Genomic DNA, 19,402 nt, shown 5'->3' with positions numbered 1-19,402 from the left:
AGTTAAGCCTTAACTAAAAGTTTTTTCCTAGTTATGCATTATGGGGCAGACTTTTAGTTAAGGCATAACTAAAAGTATGCCCCATAAGGCATAACGTTTCCTTAAGACATAGACTTTGTCTTATAAGGCAAATTTCGTTATGTCTATGTCTATGTCTTATAAGACATAGACATAGACTTTCCATTTCCTTATGTCTATTTCTTATAAGACATAGACATAGACTTTCCTTATGCCTTAAGGAAACGTTATGCCTTATGGGGCATACTTTTAGTTATGCCTTAACTAAAAGTCTGTCCCATAAGGCATAACTAGGAAAAAACTTTTAGTTAAGGCTTAACTAAAAGTTTGCCCATTAAAAGTTTGCCCATAAGTATGCCGGACCCGGCATACACTTGTGAAGGAATTATCAAAGTTATGCCGAACCCGACATACTTATGCCAAGTCTGCCCATAAGGCATAAGTATGCCGGGTCAAGCATAACTTTGGTAATTCCTTAACAAGAGTATGCCGGTGGAGGCCTAGCGAAATTTAAACTCTGCCTTGCGATTTTTTTTTAAAATTTTGACTGAGTGGGGGTTCGAACCTGGAACCCATGAGTTTTAGCCGAAGGACAAAATTTAAAGATTTCAAATATGAGGGGCAAAATTTAAAGACCACCCCAAAAGAAGGGAAATTATGCGAATTTTATTGAGTTAGCTTTTGCATTATTTAGGTTATACATTTTGGGCTTTGCTTCTTTAATGAGCTTATACGTATGTTTATAAAGATTTGTTTTAAATTAAGTTTCAGGTATGATATTAAAAATTATTTTCCCTTTTTAGTCTACTTTAATTGTTATGGTTATTATTATTACTATATATAAGTGAGGATACAAATTTTTTATAGTCCTCACAGGGTCAAAACAGTAATTTTATTCTTTGATGATTTGGACCAGATACACCCCTACACGTGCTGCTGGTGTTGACTTTTCTTGCATGCTTCCATTTTGTCCTCATCTTTTCTTTTAAAATCAGACCCAGTTGGGCCCCCTTATTGAGTTAGCTTTTGCATTATTTGGGTTATACATTTTGGGTGTTGCTTCTTTAATGAGCTTATACGTATGTTTATAAAGATTTGTTCTAAATTAAGTTTCAGGTATGATATTAAAAATTATTTTCCCTTTTTAGTCTACTTTAATTGTTATGGTTATTAAGAATAATTGATCTAAAATACGGAGATAGATTAATGTGGTGAAAGAAAGATAAATATTAATTGAGAGCAAAAATATATAAGTTAATTTAATCAAATTATCATTGCAATCAATATTCCATCCGTCCTAAATTAACAATGACTTTAGCTAAAAATACTTATCCTAAAATAATTATTAATTTAGATAATCAAGATTAAAATTTACAATTTTTTCAACTATATCCTTATAATTCTTTTTAATATTTCCCAAGTCTAAAAAAATATTTAATAAAAAGGAGATATATTTAGAAGACTAGTTTCATCCCAAACTCAAAATATAAAAATAGTTTTTTAAATTTAAAAAGTATAATTTGTATCACATTTTTTTTATTTCATAATTAATATAATTTAGTGACACGATAAACATATCTTGTTGATAAGTCTTCATAATTATTAAAATTTGTAATCACATAATTGGATAAGTTTGTGTAAAAATTTATTTATGAGGAAGGAAGTTTAGTTGGAGAACTAGAAAATATGAAAGGGCCTACAAGTGATTCGCTATTCTGTAAAATAGCATAATCTTTGATTTTCTCACTCAATAACTACGTAATAAAAAAACGGACTTTTGAGAACTTAAGTTACCTGGTCCGAATGAAATGGACCCAAAAATAACGCAGTGAATCCCCAAAGCTTACGATAATGAAGTTGTGATCAAAGAATGGTTGATTGATGACACACTTGGTAATAAATGTACCAAGCTATGAATTTTAGATATCACCTTCACAAACGGATAATGTTAAAATCATAAAATTCAGTCTCCACCTTGTAAATGAATTGACCTGAGCATCTCATCCATGGGTGGCATTAACATAAAAGATGGAGAACACCAATTTTAAATGCTATAGCAACCTAACAGTCAAGTATGTAAACTCTATAACTAAGACCAAGCCTCTCAGGGGAACAAATGCAGGTTCTTTAAGGGCCAATGCAACCAGTTCTACAAAATACTGGCTTCTCTTCAGCATCTCTTATTTGTATACAGGAACCCAACAGCCATAGCAAACAAATGCTAAAATAGAATGCTAAATTTCAGAACCTAGTACGTGGGGGAAAATAGAGAACCTAAATACAAGCTACCATATTAGTACATGAGAATGCATTTTGCTTGAAAGAAATACAATACGGAAGCCATTCTAAATAAAATCTGCACAACAGTGTGAACTTGCTCATAGCTGCACAGGCAATAGAACTCTCAGCTGCCTCCAAAAGAAATGGCAAAAGAGGGACTTGCATGGCTGAAACTGAAATCTACAGGGAAAGTCAAGTGTTTCTGCTACTCCTTGCAATACTGCTTTACAATCTGTGTAGAACTCTACTCATTTTGAAGAAAGTACAATTGTCGAATATTTCCTGTAGCTGTCAAATTATGGGAGAACAGGTGAGAGAAGGTGCAAACTAGTTTCCATTACACACATGATTAAACCATTACAATTACCATATAACTGACAAGAGGGGGTTGCTCAAGTGGTAAGCACCCTCCACCTCCAACCCTAAGGTTGTGATTCGAGTCACCACGGTATCAAAAGGGAGATAGCTCCCCGGGAGGGATAAAAAAAAATACCATATAACCAGTCTTTAAAGCACGCATGAAGAGCTGTTGTTAATTCCTTTTTCCGGCTCTCTTCAAGCTCAGCTTCCTGCAAAATCTGCTTAAGATCCTCCAAGTTCTTGTGCTGAAAGGACAAATACGAACAGTGATTGGCAAAAGTTCGACTATTCAACTGAACCATTAGAACATGGAACGGACTGTACTGAATACATAAGAACTATGATACCATAGTAAGCACACATTATAATATATTTTAATCGAAAAGTAGAAATTAGTTTTTCAACGTACCATGTAAGCATCAGGTAAAGGGAATGGATTGTCTTTTGTTGACCCAGATTGCTCACCTTCAGACCAGTTCGGGATCTGTGACATGGAGATGTGTCCATATTAGCATGCAACCCCAATTTAATAAGGAAATAATCATCAGAGCAACAGATTTCAGCAAACTTTTTTCCCCGAGGGAATAGGGAGGCAAACTAAGAAGGGAGAAACAAAAATGCAAATGGAAGCAATATGAACTTCAGAACTTGTCTCTAGTTTGTCTAAACATACCAGAAAGTTCGTGAACTGATCAGGGTCTAGACGGCTGGCAGACTCAGTCTGAACATCAGAGACACCTGCAGGATGTGAGAGTGAATCATGGGGATCAACAACGCCAAGAGCCACGGGTTCATCCCATTTGTTGATGGCTGGGTCGATACCAACTCCATTCAGGTGCTCCTCCAGTTGTGGGTAAAAAGTATTGTATGGAGCAACCTGATAAAAACCATGAAACATGAAGGGCACTCCAGAATCTAAGATTCCGCGGAACTTTTAACTCTACAGCTAGGAGCACACTGTCACAATCAAGAGAATGGAAGTCTGGCAACTAATAATGCATATAATGAAAAGAAAAAAAAAGAGAACACTCCAATGTCAACTCTTACATCTGATTATAAAACTAGAAGAGATGCATTAACTGAGCCCCAGTCAGCTTAGGATATTTCGTTCATAGTTGACATAGTAGTATTCTTAATAGCAATATGTATCCAATAATACCTATTGCAGAGGATTCAACCTGCTAAGATACACCACATATTTCATAGCCGGCTTAGAAGATGATTACAATATATAATGTCAGAATATTCCAGTGCGCAAAATCACTGCCTTTTTTTGGTTATGGTAAAGCCTACCACTCCTAACAAAAAGCCCCACTAGCCAGAAGCCAAACGGTGGTATTTTCCCAATTTACTCCCTTGGTGACCCAAACTCTAAATCTCATGGTTGGAGTCGGAAACCCACTTCCACTAGGCTATCCCTCTCTGTCTTTGGCAAATATCACTGTTTAGACTACTCTATCTTTAGCAACTTGTTCATGGTTTAACCAGACGCCAGTGAACCTGGTAATATAAAAGTAGAATACCCCAAACATCGCAAGAGTTTAAAATGATCATCCCTATATATCTCATGCCAAATTTTAGTATTCCAGACTTCTAGATGCATTGACAGTCTATTCCACTTAACACAGATTTCCCTCAATCAAATATTATGAAATCCAGAACTTCCATTTTTTTTTATCTCCAGTGCTCCACCATTTCTAGAAAATTACCACAGACCAAATAGTATTTCAAACCTCTCAATAGCGTTAAAGTGACAGTGACATATACTTAGAACACACTTAAATCCTCCTTGAATGTGCAGTAAGAGATTTGAGAGGAAAACTACATTGGATACACAACATATACCCCATTGCGCTTTCAACATGTTTCTGCTTATACTTTTTATTTATAATAAGTATGATCAGGTGCTTATACTTGCGACCTCAGACTACTAAACCAAGTGCTGAATGGTTCAAAAGGCATCTGCCTGGTGTTCATTGGATACAATATTTTTCCTTGCACGTATCCAAATGTGAAAAGCTGACCCGATACCCATAACTGCTGGCATTTAGTTGCTTTCCATTCGTCGTACAAAACATAAGAACAAATGCTAGTGTAAGATTCATGATAGCAAAAGCAAATGCAAAAAGCTGAGGAAAAATATTACTTCTTGGACTCTTGGAATACAGCCTGAGTTTGCACTGAAATTCAATGGCGCAGAGTGAGCATTGGAATCCAAGCATGAAAGAATAAAATTAGAGATTTCGGAGATCCATAGAATAAGCTGGAATTTATTCACCAGAAGATAGAAGGTGCTGATTCACCTGCAATTTATGGTTATCACCAACAAGAAGTGGTGTTTGATTCACTCCCAGGAAAAAAACACATTCACGACAGTTGGCGATACAGATACGTTTGGCCGCTGCTATTACATGCACGCGTTCACAGTGCTCAACTCTTACCGCCTGTAGAAGACATTATAAAGGGAAATCTTTTGTCACATACAGAGAATTGGACACATAATGGTGAACAAAGTGCAGTAACAAATCTGTTAAACACATAAAACTAGACGAAACTATGGGTAATGTGGTATCTACTATACCTTGACGCAAAAATTAAACACCTTAAGTAACTGTTCACTGTGAATATTGAGGCTTCAAATTCAAGGCTAATACGTTTATTTTTATTTTCATCTATATTTCATGCATGTCTGGCCAACTTTTCGTGTCTAGCATGTAAGTCAGACGACAATAAGAATGGAAATCCAAAAATAACATGAACAGACGCGTCACAAAGTTTAAAATCCACAATTTCCTTTCACATTTTATAATTGCTTGCTGAAGCAAGCACAGGCTAAATGCATTCTTCTTAAACCAAACAGCTCAAATTGGATCAAAACTTAAGGAAAACCAATCCAATAAGGTAAGCTCAATGCTACCTGTCATCACATCTCCTTCAAAAAGAAATGGTTTGTCAATCTCCCAACTCTCAAGTAATCAATCTCAAGTACATGACAAGGTTAACCAAATATTAGTAAGTGTTTTAAATCTTTATCACCAAGAACATAAGATAAATAATGTGTAGAACTGTAGATACTTCATAAAGATAGCTTTTCTTAAATAAATGCCTTCAACAGTATCACGCATTGGAATCTGCTACAGAAAAAGATACAGAACTACTTTTACAGAATAAAATTAAATGAAATAATTGTGAGGAATAGACAAATTACACACATCATATATGGGACATTTACAAGGAGTTGTTTATAATGCAGGATTAAAGTTACTTTAAGCAAATTTTAACAGTCTGAATACCAACTTAAGAAGGAACCAACAAGTCTTCCTAAACTCTCACAATGCCTACCTTGCCAACAGCTCCCAGGACAATGGTTGCATCAGAGCATCCATATACTGTAGCATATTTCAGAGGTGCTAAAATGTAAAGGACTGATTCATGGCAATTGACTACCTGAATAGACAAAAAAGAAAATGAAAGGAGAAAGTTTCAATATTAATGTTAATGTTAGAAACCCTCCTTCACTAATTTAGATGTCTGCACAAAGCATACAAGAGAAATTGATACACTGCTACAGCATTTGTTGGGTGACAGAGCCAGAAGTATTAGTCAAAGAACAAATAACATTCATTTAAGCAAGGCATAAAGACAGCTGGGGAATTTACCAGTGTAAAGTCATTTCATGTTTTAATCCACAAAATTAGCACACAAATGTCTGAGACTAAGTTGGGAATTACCAAAGACATTAATGACAAAGTGCGCAACTGAAGAAGAGCTGATCAACCAATTCCATTCAAAAGACACGTTTTCTTTTCTTAAGAGACTGGCGTCTTTTTTTTTTGAAACAGTTAGCGTTCTATTATAAACAAGAACTACACCAAAGTTGTACTTCACTGATGCTTACAAGTTACAAAAGCAAACCTACCACCTAGGACCTTGTTTGAAGATTGGCTTTTAATTGATCAATCAAAGACGTCTCAATTCCAATCTAATTACGGCTGGCTACTGTTTTGTCCTATCGGATCCATTTCATTCTAAAACAAGCTTTGTAAAACATTTCTAAGGCGTAGGGATTATCTTCTTTTCTTTTTTTAAATAACCACGGTGTCTGAACCAGCTAGCGCGCATCTCGACTAATTCCACGGAGTACTTGCTATCTCCCAACACAGGTATCGAGTAACTTTGTCCACCAAGGCTATCCAAGCGGGAGGGAATCAGAAATATACACTGAGATCAAGTGTCTATTGGAAACTGAAAAAATATCCCTGGCAAATACTAGACCTAATAAAAATGAAACAACAGCTAAAGCTTAGTAATCAACTAGTTGGCGTTGCCTATATGGATCGTTTCCACCGTATTATGTTCTTAACTAAGTCACCATGAAACCGGGGGATTATAGGTTCTCCCTGTACTTTTAGGAATGTCACGCCCCTTTTAACACCTTAATCATTACTGTGTCACACATCTGTGGAACTGATGCGTGTGGAGGTTCACAAGCCTTGGTCAAACTATCTTAGGCAACCTATTTTTATGGTAACATTCTATATATTAACAGGTATACTATACCAACTGTATAGTCTCCCAAAATATGACACTATTACAAGTATAGAGAAATTTCCTATCTATGTTCCTTTTTACATATTGTCTAAAACATCAAAAATACCTTCAGCTTCTACTAACCGTTGCTGTTTACACCAAAATAATAAAGGACTAAGCAGTCTGGATATTGCAATGCTTATCCTCAAAACACCTTTGTTTTCTCTCTTTCCAAACAGTCCACCAAATACATGCTGGGACAATCCTCCATCTCTCCTTCTGGTTTGTCAAAATTCCATCTCTGCCCCAACTGTCTAGTATTTCCTTTATGCTTCCTGGCATCACCCACTATGTCTACTATTTGTGTTCTGTCAAATGGGTGGGCCGTGGGCATAAAACTGAAAAAATCGACTCAACCAAAAATTTCGGTTTTCCGGTTTACTCGGTCGGACTGAATTTTTTTTTAAAGAGGAATTCTGGTTTTCTGTAATTACAAATAATGCAATTCTGGTTTTTAAATTGAGACTCTTGTAATAAGGATGCTCGTTACCTTTTCTACATTGACAGATAATGCATGCACATAAAGTATAGGCTCTTGAACATTATTACAAAGGATAGAAATGTTGTTCATGAGGACACAACTCTATATACCTAGAAAGTTGCCTTGTGTTTAAGACTTTGTATCTTGAATTGATACTACGAGGCGGGTTTCTTTGTGTTGAGACAGAGATGGACAACATTCTTAAGCACTAGCTTTGTTCTACTGAAGCGGCTTGCAATACTCTACAAAAAATTGTGTTTTTTATCCATAAAAAACTGATGAGTTGGCTGCAAATTCAAAGAGTACCCAACTGACTATGGATAAGACAAATATGAACAGAAAAAAAAGCAATTAAACCAGTGTTTTAAAAGGTGAGGGCGTAAGGCGGGGCGTTTTATGTCTGCCTCAGTGAGGCGTAAGCCCCGAGGCACGGGGCGTAAGCCCCATGGGGTTTTAATTTTTAGTATTTTATAAAATGATATAATTATAATAAATATTTGTAAATAGGTGAAATAGAGTAAAAAATTGAAGAAAACTATAAATAAGTGATATATATATATATATATATATATATATATGCTCCACCCCCACAAAAAAAACTAATTAGAACAATCTATTATACGCTACTTACAAGTTCAAGTGACTGCTCGTTAATTTTTTGAGATAGTAGAAGACTAGATAAATAATTGGAAAAGAATATATATTAGGCATTCTAGCAATAAAAAAAGGTCTTGACTTTTAAATTTAATGTTTCAGTTCCTTTTTAAAACATTTGAGTAATTACATGTTGACTTTTGAGAATTTGGTCATTATATTAAGGACTTATTTAATAAATTTCGTTTTAGTTTGAAGAAGTTTTCTGGGCTTACGCCCCAACACGCCCCAACAAAATAACTAGCCCCAAACGCCCGGGCGTACGCCTTTGGAGACTTTCGCCCCCCACCCATTGCCCCGGGGCATTTTTGGTACGCCCCTCCCCGAGGCTCGCCCCGAAAACGCCTTTTAAAACACTGAATTAAACAAGCTAACTTTTGAAAAGATTAAGTCGAAGGCCTATTTTTCGGTAGGGGAAAAAAAACCAATATGACGGGCCCAAAACCGAACAAAACGAAAACTAATCAAACCGAACATCTAAAGACTGAAAAAACTGAATTAACTTCAGTTCGGTTTTTGGTCACCTAGACAAAAACCGAAAACTGAACTAGCCGAACAGACCAAGGTCCACCCCCCTAGTCAAATGTGATCATTTTTAAGTTTGCACTGCACATGAATGTTTACATTTGCATTTCTGCTACATTTATCAAGTGCATACACTCGGTCCATAGTATACTGTTGGTCTCATAATTGTTCTACACAACTTACATTTCACTTTGTTAGGTATCTTCCAATCACATATTACTTCTGTCACACTCCTCTATTTCAACCATCTTATTATGATGTGATATATTTATCTGTCATACCATTTTCCTAGGAGACAACAACAACATACCCAATGAAATCCCACAGTGTGGGGTCTGGGGAGGGTAAAATGTACGCAGACCTTACCCCCATCTCAGAAGATAGAGAGGCTGTTTCCGGAAGACCCTCGGCTCAAGAGAAAACATGATGAGAAAAGATCAAATAAGCACAAACAGTTCAAAGCAATACGAAAATGAAACTAACGAAAGCGAAAAAGTCATGATAAAGCAGGAGAAAAAAGAAACAGTAGCTACCACAGATAAATACGATAATTGTGGTACAAGGACCAACATATAGTTGCACGAATCAAAGGACAAGAAAATGAAGATCAAAACTGCGACTACTAGTACGACGGGATACGTGGGACTACCTATTAGCCTTCTACCCTAATCTGAGTCCTCCATAGCCTCCTATCTAAGGTCATGTGGTCGGTAAACTGGAACTGCGCCATGTCCTGTTTAAGCACCTCTCCCCAATACTTCTTCAGCCTACCTCTACCTCTTCTGAAACTGTAATAACCCAATTTTTTTAAATAAGGGTTTAATTGGTAATTTTAGCTAAAAAGGAATTTAAAAGAAAAAGAAAAAGAAATTAGAATTAAAAAGAAAATTTGAAAAGAAGGAATTTAGTGGGCCAAGCCCAAAAAGGAAAAGGAAAAGGAAAAAAAAAAGTTAAAGACTTCAAAAGTCTGATGGTCATCAGACGTGAAGGTTTAATTGTGGACAGCTGAAAGGAAATAAAAGAGACCAAGCAAAAAAAAAAAAAAAAAAAGGAGAAAAAGAAAGGAAAAAAGGGGATAAAAATAAGAACTTTCATCCCAAATTATCAAGGTAATGATTCTAATCTTTTATTTAAGTTTATTACATAATTATGGGTGAATCTTTATGGTGAAATCATGGGGATATTTTGAGGAATTGAGAAAGTTTAGCTCTAGGGTTCTTCAACCAAAATCATTGATTTGAAAGGGCAAATAGCGTCGGATTTTAGACTTCTATATATCGTTGGAATCCTCTCGTTAAGGCCTTTCCGAAAACATAAGTCTTGTCGGGTTTTGAACAAATTGACCAGAGGGCGTTTTCGTCCTTTAAAATTTGACTTTGACCGTTTAAGCCTCTAAAAATATAGAAGTGGTTTACCCTAAGGGTTTTGACCATTCTAAATCCGTTTTTGTGTAGTTTGAGGCAATCTGGAGACTCAAGAACGCGGTTTTGATTTATTGGGAAGTGTGCTTGAATTGTGAATTTGAGGTAAGTGAGACTTCTTTGGGTACTTGCTTTTCAAAACCCGTTTTAAAAATATGTTTTGTCTGCCTGGTCCATGTGTTGGGGCGAGCGTGTGCTTGGTAGAATCGGTGGTCCTTAAGGCCAACCGCATATACTTTATTTTCAAATAATCCAAAACTCTCTTTATAAATTATTTTGTGATGTGATATAGCTGTGAGCCATGATATTGGGGCATTGTGTATGCTTCCCTTAGCATTGTGTATGTTTCTTGATTATATTGGGGCATTGTGTATGCTTCTTGATGATATTGGGGCATTGTGTATGCTTCCCTTAGCATTGTGTATGCTTCTTGATGATATTGGGGCATTGTGTATGCTTCCCTTAGCATTGTGTATGTTTCCTGACATATTTGGCACATTGTGTATGTTGCCGTGGATTCATAGTGTTGACTAATTCTTTAACTGCCACTTATGACGGTTCGTAGTGTAAACCGTGTTGAGATATATAATATATTTGATAAACAGTGGTTTGGACCTTGGTTGCTATTATATAACGATATATTCATGTGCATAATATTTTTGTGCCTGTTGTGTGTTTGTATTTTTTAACACTTGTTCCAGGGGTATTTGAAGTGGCGGGTCGAGGATCTTACTGGGTTATATTTATGTATAACTCACTCCTTACCTGCATGTCCATGCAGATACTGTCGTTGAGAACGAGGCTGGTAATTGAAGACTTCGTGAGTGGATTCTGTTGTTGAGGTGAGCCACCGCATTGTTCGTGGAGGCAGCAATTTCAGCTTTATCTAGTTTATTTATAGTTATTTCTTTTATTTTAGGTTTACATGCCCGACACTCAAACTCATGTAACTCTGTTAGATGCTCCATGGTCTTAGCGTGGGATGTGGGCTAGAGATTCTTTTTATCTCAGCGTTGGTTGGTTTTCATAAATCGATTATGGATTTGGTTGGCGACTATTTCGCATTTTTATCATTAATAACGTTGTTGGACCTACACTTACTTTCTTTTAGTGCTTTTATAAATGATTAAGAGTATGATATATAATTCGCCTGGCGGGTGGTGTTTGCTGGGTGCCAATCACGTCTAGCGGGTATTTTGGGACGTGACAGAAACCGTCCATAGCCAACCTCTCACACCTCCGCACTGGGGCATCTGTGCCTCTCCTCTTCACATGCCCAAACCATCTCAGCCGCGCTTCCCGCATCTTATCCTCCACTGATGCCACTCTCACCTTATCTCGAATATCTTCATTCCTAATCCGATCTCGCCTGGTGTGCCCACACATCCATCGCAACATTCTCATTTCCGTAACTTTCATCTTCTGGACGTGCGAGTTCTTGACTGCCCAGCACTCCGCACCGTACAACAAAGTCGGTCTCACTACCACTTTGTAGAACTTTCCTTTAAGCTTTGGTGGCACCTTCTTATCACACAGCATTCCTGAAGCAAGCCTCTATTCCCTCCCTATAAACTTCCATTAATCCTTTTAGCAAAAATATAACCTCAATTATAGATCTACTAAGCATAAATCTAACTGATCCTCTTTCACCTCACAATATTTCCAAATCTATGCTTTCTCACTCTTTACCGCCATTTATCACGACCCATAAGTTTGATACCACAATAGAGTTAGTAACTTTGGATATCTCATTTAATCTTATATATTAGAATGAAGGATACTACTCATTTGGCTACTTTGTAGTTCTTAATATAAAAACAATAGCTTGGTTAACCTTAACCATACTACTCCAACCTCTCCAAGCACTTCAAAAATTCTATAGGAAGATCATCTGGATCACAGGTTCTTTTAACCATTTTTAAGTTATCATGTACTTAATTAGACCTAATTTAATAAGTGACCCTATTGTTTTTTTACTGTCATGAGTGTATGAAAATATATAAAGTTATAATTGTAATTTGTGTTGATCGATTGATCGTAATAGCATATTTATCTCTTTAATCTATCAACAATCATATTTAGCATACTTAAACTGGTTCAGAGTCTTTTTTTTCTTATAAGGAAACCTGGTTCAAAGTCTCCCCTTTCTGCATCCTAACTTTCGTACAACTCGTCTAAGGCTTTACCTCACACTTTGCTATCTCTTAGTTCTCGTATACTCTTCAAAAATTTATCTATCTTTTGTCTCTTTTTCTTTAATGACTATTTCAAAACTTCATTGGAACACCATAATTCTAGAGGTCGAGAGTCTAGCCTTTAGACACATTTAGACTTCCAATTGCTACTTTCCAAGTAACTCTCTATGTCCTACCATTGATATGGGAGGTAATTTCTAGTCTCATGCTGCCTCCTTTCATAGCTTGTCCTTATATTGGTTTGTGCCTTTTAGTGCTAGTAAGAAATTCTCAATTTTATGCAACTTCTCTACCTTTTTAATCCACTCTTTTGCTTCACATCCGAGATCACCAATCTATATTAGGTACTTAGGCCTCATTTGTTTGCACTTAATGGAGGTCTGAATCTGAATGGTTCAGACCTTAGGCCATTAAGTGCATTTGTTTAAATTAAGATCTAAGCACTTATTAGGTCTCTTGTTATCATCTTGTATTCCTTGCACATCGCCTTGTCACTTCTTGCAACTGAAGTCATTGACTTCACTTATAACACTTGTAAGAACCCTATTCGAACAACTTATCCAATTTCTTCCAATCATTTTCCACATACTCTGGTGCACTTCTCTTTTTTATTATAGCAGTCTGGTGCACCTTCTCCTAGCCTTAACGGGTCACCAAACTGACAACAGACATATAACAGACACACCTAGGACACATACGTGAATGCTTTAAAGTTGTCAAGAAAATTGCATCAAACAGCCAGAACAGGTATATGTTGAACTTATCATTGATCAGTTAGGCATTAAGAGCCCGTTTGGATTGGCTTACAGCTTAAAGCTGTTTGCAGCTTATAAGCTGAAAAAAATAAGTTGGGGTAGTCCAACTTATTTTTTTTGGCTTATAAGCTGTTTTCAGCTTATAAGTTGCTTTAGATAAACTAAGTCAAATGGGTCCAATTATTTTTTTGAGCTTATTTTAAGCATAAAATGACTTTAAGCTGGCCAGCCAAACACTCAAAAAAGCTGAAAACAGCTTATAAGCCAACTTATAAGCCAATCCAAACGGGCTCTAAAAAGAAAAACCAAAAGGAACAAACATACTAACAAAGAGGCCCCAAAATAAGTTGCCAAAACAAATCCACCTCAGTGAATTGAGCATGCCATGGATCTCACTATACGATGCAGTGAGAGGAATTCTCTTTGTTGATAAATTAAAATTTTTGCTATCTCTACTTACACGACACAGCTAACTTCAAAGTATTAAGCCTATTATTTACTTGTGCAAATTGGAACACCAGGGTGATTTATTTTAAAAATTAAAGGCATTAGATCATATATCAAAGATCTTCTAGATAAAGGCTAAGGAAAGATACTCAAGTTACAACAAAATATTGTCTAGTAGATTACTGAATCATGCAACTTTTAACTTTGAACAAGAACAAGGAAAGTTTAGTTAATACTTACCTTCATAGAAGAGCCTTTAAGATCATTGGGCTTCCGTACATATGATGTTTTAGAGACTCCCTCAATGAAATTTGGGCCTCTAGGACTCAATGAACTCTTTACTGAACTTGCAGAGACATCAGCCATTGGCACATCCTGATCGGTGGCACTGGTTGGTCCATTTTCCTTTGCAGAAGCCCTCTCAGTTATGCGTTCCAACGCAGACGCTATATTTTGTAGTAGCCAATCATGTACTTGAGCTGCAGGAACAGGAACAGCTGGCATGTTTGGATCTGAACTGGCAAAAAATGGGGCATTCTGACTCAACGGGATTCTCTCAGATCCCTTTTCACCAAAATAGAATAGAAAGCCAAGATGGTCAAATTTCTCCGCAGACAGAACCTAAGGAATTAATTAATTGGTCAGCTTTAACAGTATATCTTTAGGACAATACTCTATGAAACACAGGGGTAAAAGAAATGGCTGCAAAAAGGCATAAATGAGGCAACAGCTTCAGCATTTTGAAGCCTCGGATTCCACAAGCGAAGGACGTGTGCTCCTGCTTGCCATAGCAAGCTTCACAAAAAATGCAATAACTAAAGGGATTTTGTTTCCCTAGATCCTATAATATTGTCCTAGTAGAACCAGCAGGTAAAAAAGGCACCATGACTACCCAAGCTCTATGTTGCTCGGACCCTTCACTTTTGCTACCGCACCCGTGTCCGACACGACACCAACACCGACACCGGATTCGTGTCGGATCTGGTCAAACGACATTGGATACTTTGACCGAATCCATGGGCCAATCTGAGAAAAAATTTGAGGCTAAATTGAAAGAAACGGAGAGCTCTTGAAGAGTGGACACTTATTGTATCTAGAAGAGTTTCAAGTTAATTAAAAATTAATATTTAATTATAAATGAAACATAACTATTAAAAATTATTTTTGTTTTTTATTTCTAGGCATAGATTTAGTTATTTTTCTTATAATTTTGAATTATTTTAGCCGAATCCCCGAACCCGTATCCACACCCGGATCTGCACCCCTGAATCTTAAAATTTAGATTATGCCGAATCCGACCTCTAGATCCGTACCCGTATCCGACACTCGACACCGAGTCCGAGCAACATAGCGGCCAAGCTCAATAGAGAAGGCCCAATCCTCACCCTCGTAGAATTCTATCACGAGGCATTAAAATGAGGAACGAAAACCTGACAGATCACCCCATTTGCACTCAGTTCCAAACAGAGGAAAAGTGCATTATCATCAGTTACAATCCATTCAATATATATACACTTTTCGACATGGTCGAAGGACACTACTCCACCAACACCCCCCACTAAGTTGCTTTCCTTTTGTTACTTGAAGTATAATTTCCATCAAATGCTAGTTTGGAGATGGGATATTCACACATGCTCTCCCTCTCCCAAACTCTCTCAGGGTTCTGATAAGTAGGTCTTGTACCAGCTTTGGCATATCATTTATAGCATGTTTGGGCAAGTTCTAGGAAGCTAAAATCACTTTTTGTGCCCAAAATGAGGAAGTGTTTTGATCAGTGTCAGAAGCAGTTTTTCTACTGATGGGGAGAGGGTAGTGTTACCCGACTGATCGGAGGTAGCAGGTTGCCGGTGGAATAGTCGAGGTGCGCACAAGCTGGCCCGAGTATCACCGTCCTTTAAAAAAAAAAAAAAAAGACTCGTTAATTGTTGAAAAGCATTATGGTAATCAAGAATCACATTAGTAATATAGAAACACTCCTGGGTAGTTTAAAGTCCAAGAGTAATAAAATTGACGCAGGCATAATTAGTGAGGGTTGAAACAATGCATTAAGGTGGACTTGAGGATAGTTTATAATCCTAGGCTCTGAATGTTACCATTCTCAAAAAGAAAAATAATCCTAGGCTCTGAATCCCTTGTTTCACATTTCTTGTGACTGTCATTGATCAATTACACCTACTTTCCTAGTCTATATTTTCATATTTTCATATTTTCAGTTAGATTTATTCCAAGATTACAAGTGCTTGGCATTGAGTAGGAGGTGATAATTCCACTAGTTATCTATACAGCCAAGCATACCATTTCCTATGGGATTTGACCCCGGCTCACTTCGAGTATCATATTTGTGTTGACCACTTTTTCTAGTTATAGGGTATAGTTGGGCATGATAAAAAAATTAGAGTCGTTGCCAAGGAATAATTGGCGTATTAGGTTGCTTTTGGAAGTAAGCCGATTTACTTTGGTCCAAACGTTCTTTTCTATTCCTTTTGAGCCTTGTACATATTTCCTTTACATGTTTGTTCACTTTTTTTTTTTGTTTAGTGTAGTTTTATGTTTCCTTGGTTAACATGGCATCTTGGAATTATCAGATGATGGCAATTCATCTTTTTAGCCTCTTATCTACGAATTGTGGAGGACAGCAGCCATGGTGATTCATGTCTATATGTTCCCGAGAGCGAGTTGTGTGCACCAACTCATCCATGTGTGGAATATGTGAAATATTAGTGGTGGTCAACCACACCCTTTGGAAGGATATCCTTATGTACCTTAACCTTCCTCGAGCCTTTTACGATGAATCTTCTTTTGTTAATGATGATAGTAGGGGCTATGCAGTTGAGGATGTGGATCAATTTTGGATCACGAGACAATTTCAAAAAAGGGGCGACTAGAATGATCGGGTTGAAAGGACTAAGTTTTTGCTAGAGCACATAAGTGAGACATACAGTGATCAAGTCTTGGATAATTTGACGGAGAATAGGCAAAGAAATGACATAGTCATTTAGAGGCTCAACTAAGCCAATAATAATCATCTCATACTCATTTCACCAGTTGATTCAAATGTTTCTATTGGTATTGTTTAACCGCAAATATTGATCTTTTGATAAGTTTCTTTTGTATTTGCATTGTTTCTCTCTCAGACATTTACACCGTGGGTTGCAAGACAACTTAAAACCTTGTTGAGTCCAAAGTCATCCTGCATCATCTCCCTTAGAAAATTCCTTTACATTTAGCTTGCCTTGTTGATATCAAAGGAAATCACTGAGTAAAGTGAATACCAAGAGGGGTGTGACAAACATGAAGTTTGAAATTGACAAACCAGTGATTCATCGCTGTCTCCTTCCACTGACTCCGACAACAGAGACAGAATGTTCCCCAAGTGCTTTTGTAAATAGGATAACTGATGAGCCTCTTCATCAGACTGTGATGGCATATTTCGTCGACTATTGCTACGAACAAGCTGCAATTAAAGAAACAAAGCTTCTTCTTATTACTTCACGGCAGCCCAAACATGTGCTTATGGTACAAGCCAATAATAAACGCTATTTATATGAAAAGCATAATAAAGTTATTAAACACAGTTAGAAGCAGCAAGATATGAAAGAACAATTTATAAACTATAAACCACTCAATGACAGCCAAAATATTGGACATAATTAAGTTGAAAAGATCTCTATCCTTACAAGTTCATTTAGAGTCTTTAGACCATTCCTCTTAGGAGAAATTAGAAATTTAACCATTCTTCTGACACTCTACATCTCAAGCCTAAGAAGCACTACATTTAGAATTATACATAGCCAAAATGAAAGTAGTGGCATATGATATAAATGCACCAAATTTCACTGACCCTTCCAAGAGACAAAAAAAAAAAAAAAAAAACATCCATAGCAGACGTTGAAATGCACCTTATAAACTACTACAGTTACATTTGAAGATCACAGGAATGAACTTGAACACTTAACAAATGTATGTTGTCAATTGTTAAGCTTTCCACTTACGCTAGCAAGCAAAACAAGAGGAATCTCATATAGTCATATACTCATGTTACAACTTTCGTGGTGAAGCATTCTTCAAGAATCAAAACAAACAAACTTGCACAACCAGAGGCCTACTACGATTTTAAGTCAGTGTGTGCATAGTACCACCGCATTGCACTACTCCATTCATGTAAATTAGCACGATTTAATATAAATATATAATAAAAAAAAATCTATTATGCATGTCCAAAAATCATATGGTTTATTCAAGCCAAAGGCTGCAAGTGAATCGTAAATACACCTAGGCGTACAACTAACTCTTGATGCCAAGGAGATAATTGTAATATTTGGCCCACATGGACTACAATTATTTGGTTTAACAAGTCTCTGGGTACGCATTGCGCATGTATCCGTCCTTTAATAAGCACAATCTGTAGTTATGTTTTTATCGCACCGGCTTAGTGCAAGCATTTATAAAATCTTTGATTACTTATCCAGAAAAAAAAATGGCAGAGTTTTAATCAATGTGGTGACCTGCAATGGCGACAATGCAGACAAGAAACCATCGAAAGCAGAAGTGGAGGGCCAAACATCAGCAACAGCAGCAGAATCCTTATGTCCTTTAGGAAGCAACCTCTTATAACTCTGAATATACAAAAACACAAGCACATCAAAGACATTAACACCAACAGACCCAATCTCTGAGGGTTTAGCAGTAACAAGAGGGTCAGTGTCTGAGTGAAGAACACAGGCAATGGTTTCAAGGACAAGGCGAGCGTGTTCAAGTGAGATCTGAAGGGACCCGGAAATGGCTTCCGTGTTGACACGGTTAGTGGATGAAAGGGAGGACAATAACTTGTCCTTAATGGGAGCTAGCGTTTGTGTACAGTCGGTGAAGATGAGCTTAGGGATGGGTAATAGGCCGTGTTCAAATGGCTCTCTACGTGGGTGTATGTAAGCTGCTGGGGGTGATGGTGGTGTTTCATCGGATTCCGCCATTGCTATTATTATTATTATTATTATTATTATTATTATTATTATTATCGAAGAAAAAAGGAAAGGAAGAGTGAAAATGGCAGTGATGGGAAGAATCTCAGGGAGAAGAGGCCCGCTTGGCCCGCAATCTTGAACGGCGCGGCTTTTGGCTTTTGGCTTTGGCCCCAATGTTATTTTCGGTGCATTTTTTTTAACTTGTTTTTTATTACAGAGGTAGGGGTAAGGGTCGGTGCATTTTTTTTAACTCGTTTTTTATTACAGAGGTAGGGGGTAAGGCAGGGTAAGGGGAAATGGGGGAGGGAATAGAACCCTCATCAATCACGGGAAATTGTTTTTTTTTTTTTAGATTGTTTTTAAAGTATTTTGACGGAAACAGTTTGTGTTTAGTTAAATTTTTTTAAAATATTTTTAGAAGTGTATTTCCTTTAAAGTGCATTTGAAGAAAAATTACTTTTTTAACTTCTGAAAAATAATATTTTTTCTTTCAAAATTTTGGCCAAACAGGCTATTAACCAGCATTTTAAAACTAGTTAAATTTTAGTGGGGTGATCGGAAATAAAAATGGTCAAAGGTTTAAAGGTTTTGTTGCAAGCTTGTTTAAAACTAGTGTACTTGTCCACACTTTGCGCGATCGCGAAAAGAATTAAAATACATATATAAAGTCGTAACATTTTTTAAACAAAATCACACTGTTTAATAATCAATTGAG

The 19,402-nt window shown here is 36.8% G+C and overlaps 1 protein-coding gene across 3 annotated transcripts; it reads right to left on the bottom strand.

Moving 5' to 3' along the window:
• Positions 1-2,080: 2,080 nt before the first annotated feature.
• On the bottom strand, positions 2,081-18,910 carry LOC132635486 (uncharacterized). Of its 3 annotated transcripts, XM_060351907.1 has the most exons (10): positions 18,232-18,886; positions 16,999-17,180; positions 15,546-15,618; positions 13,967-14,347; positions 6,001-6,105; positions 4,962-5,102; positions 3,332-3,535; positions 3,068-3,142; positions 2,792-2,903; positions 2,081-2,586 (listed from the first exon to the last, which is right to left on the bottom strand). In XM_060351907.1, the coding sequence occupies exons 1-10, from the start codon at positions 18,694-18,696 to the stop codon at positions 2,543-2,545; spliced, it is 1,782 nt and encodes a 593-aa protein (XP_060207890.1). In that variant the 5' UTR covers positions 18,697-18,886; the 3' UTR covers positions 2,081-2,542. The 3 variants fall into 3 exon arrangements, 2 of the variants coding, with proteins under 2 accessions (XP_060207890.1, XP_060207897.1); XM_060351914.1 differs by lacking the exon at positions 15,546-15,618 and having other exon boundaries at positions 17,040-17,180; positions 18,232-18,881; XR_009580525.1 differs by lacking the exons at positions 2,081-2,586; positions 2,792-2,903 and adding an exon at positions 4,805-4,838 and having other exon boundaries at positions 18,232-18,910.
• Positions 18,911-19,402: the final 492 nt, after the last annotated feature.

The sequence above is a fragment of the Lycium barbarum genome, chromosome 1, assembly GCF_019175385.1.
Source record: "Lycium barbarum isolate Lr01 chromosome 1, ASM1917538v2, whole genome shotgun sequence".
In the NCBI taxonomy this organism is placed as follows: Eukaryota; Viridiplantae; Streptophyta; class Magnoliopsida; order Solanales; family Solanaceae; genus Lycium; species Lycium barbarum.
This window is presented reverse-complemented; position numbering and strand designations above follow the sequence as displayed.

Excerpts from the sequence above, each read along its gene's own strand:
- LOC132635486 (XM_060351907.1), bottom strand. The coding sequence starts at position 18,696 with ATGGCGGAATCCGATGAAACACCACCATCACCCCCAGCAGCTTACATA. Across the intron at positions 3,536-4,961 it reads GTGATAACCATAAATTGCAG|GTTGCTCCATACAATACTTT; the intron begins GTGAATCAGCAC and ends GGTTTTTATCAG. Across the intron at positions 2,904-3,067 it reads CTTTACCTGATGCTTACATG|CACAAGAACTTGGAGGATCT; the intron begins GTACGTTGAAAA and ends TTGTCCTTTCAG.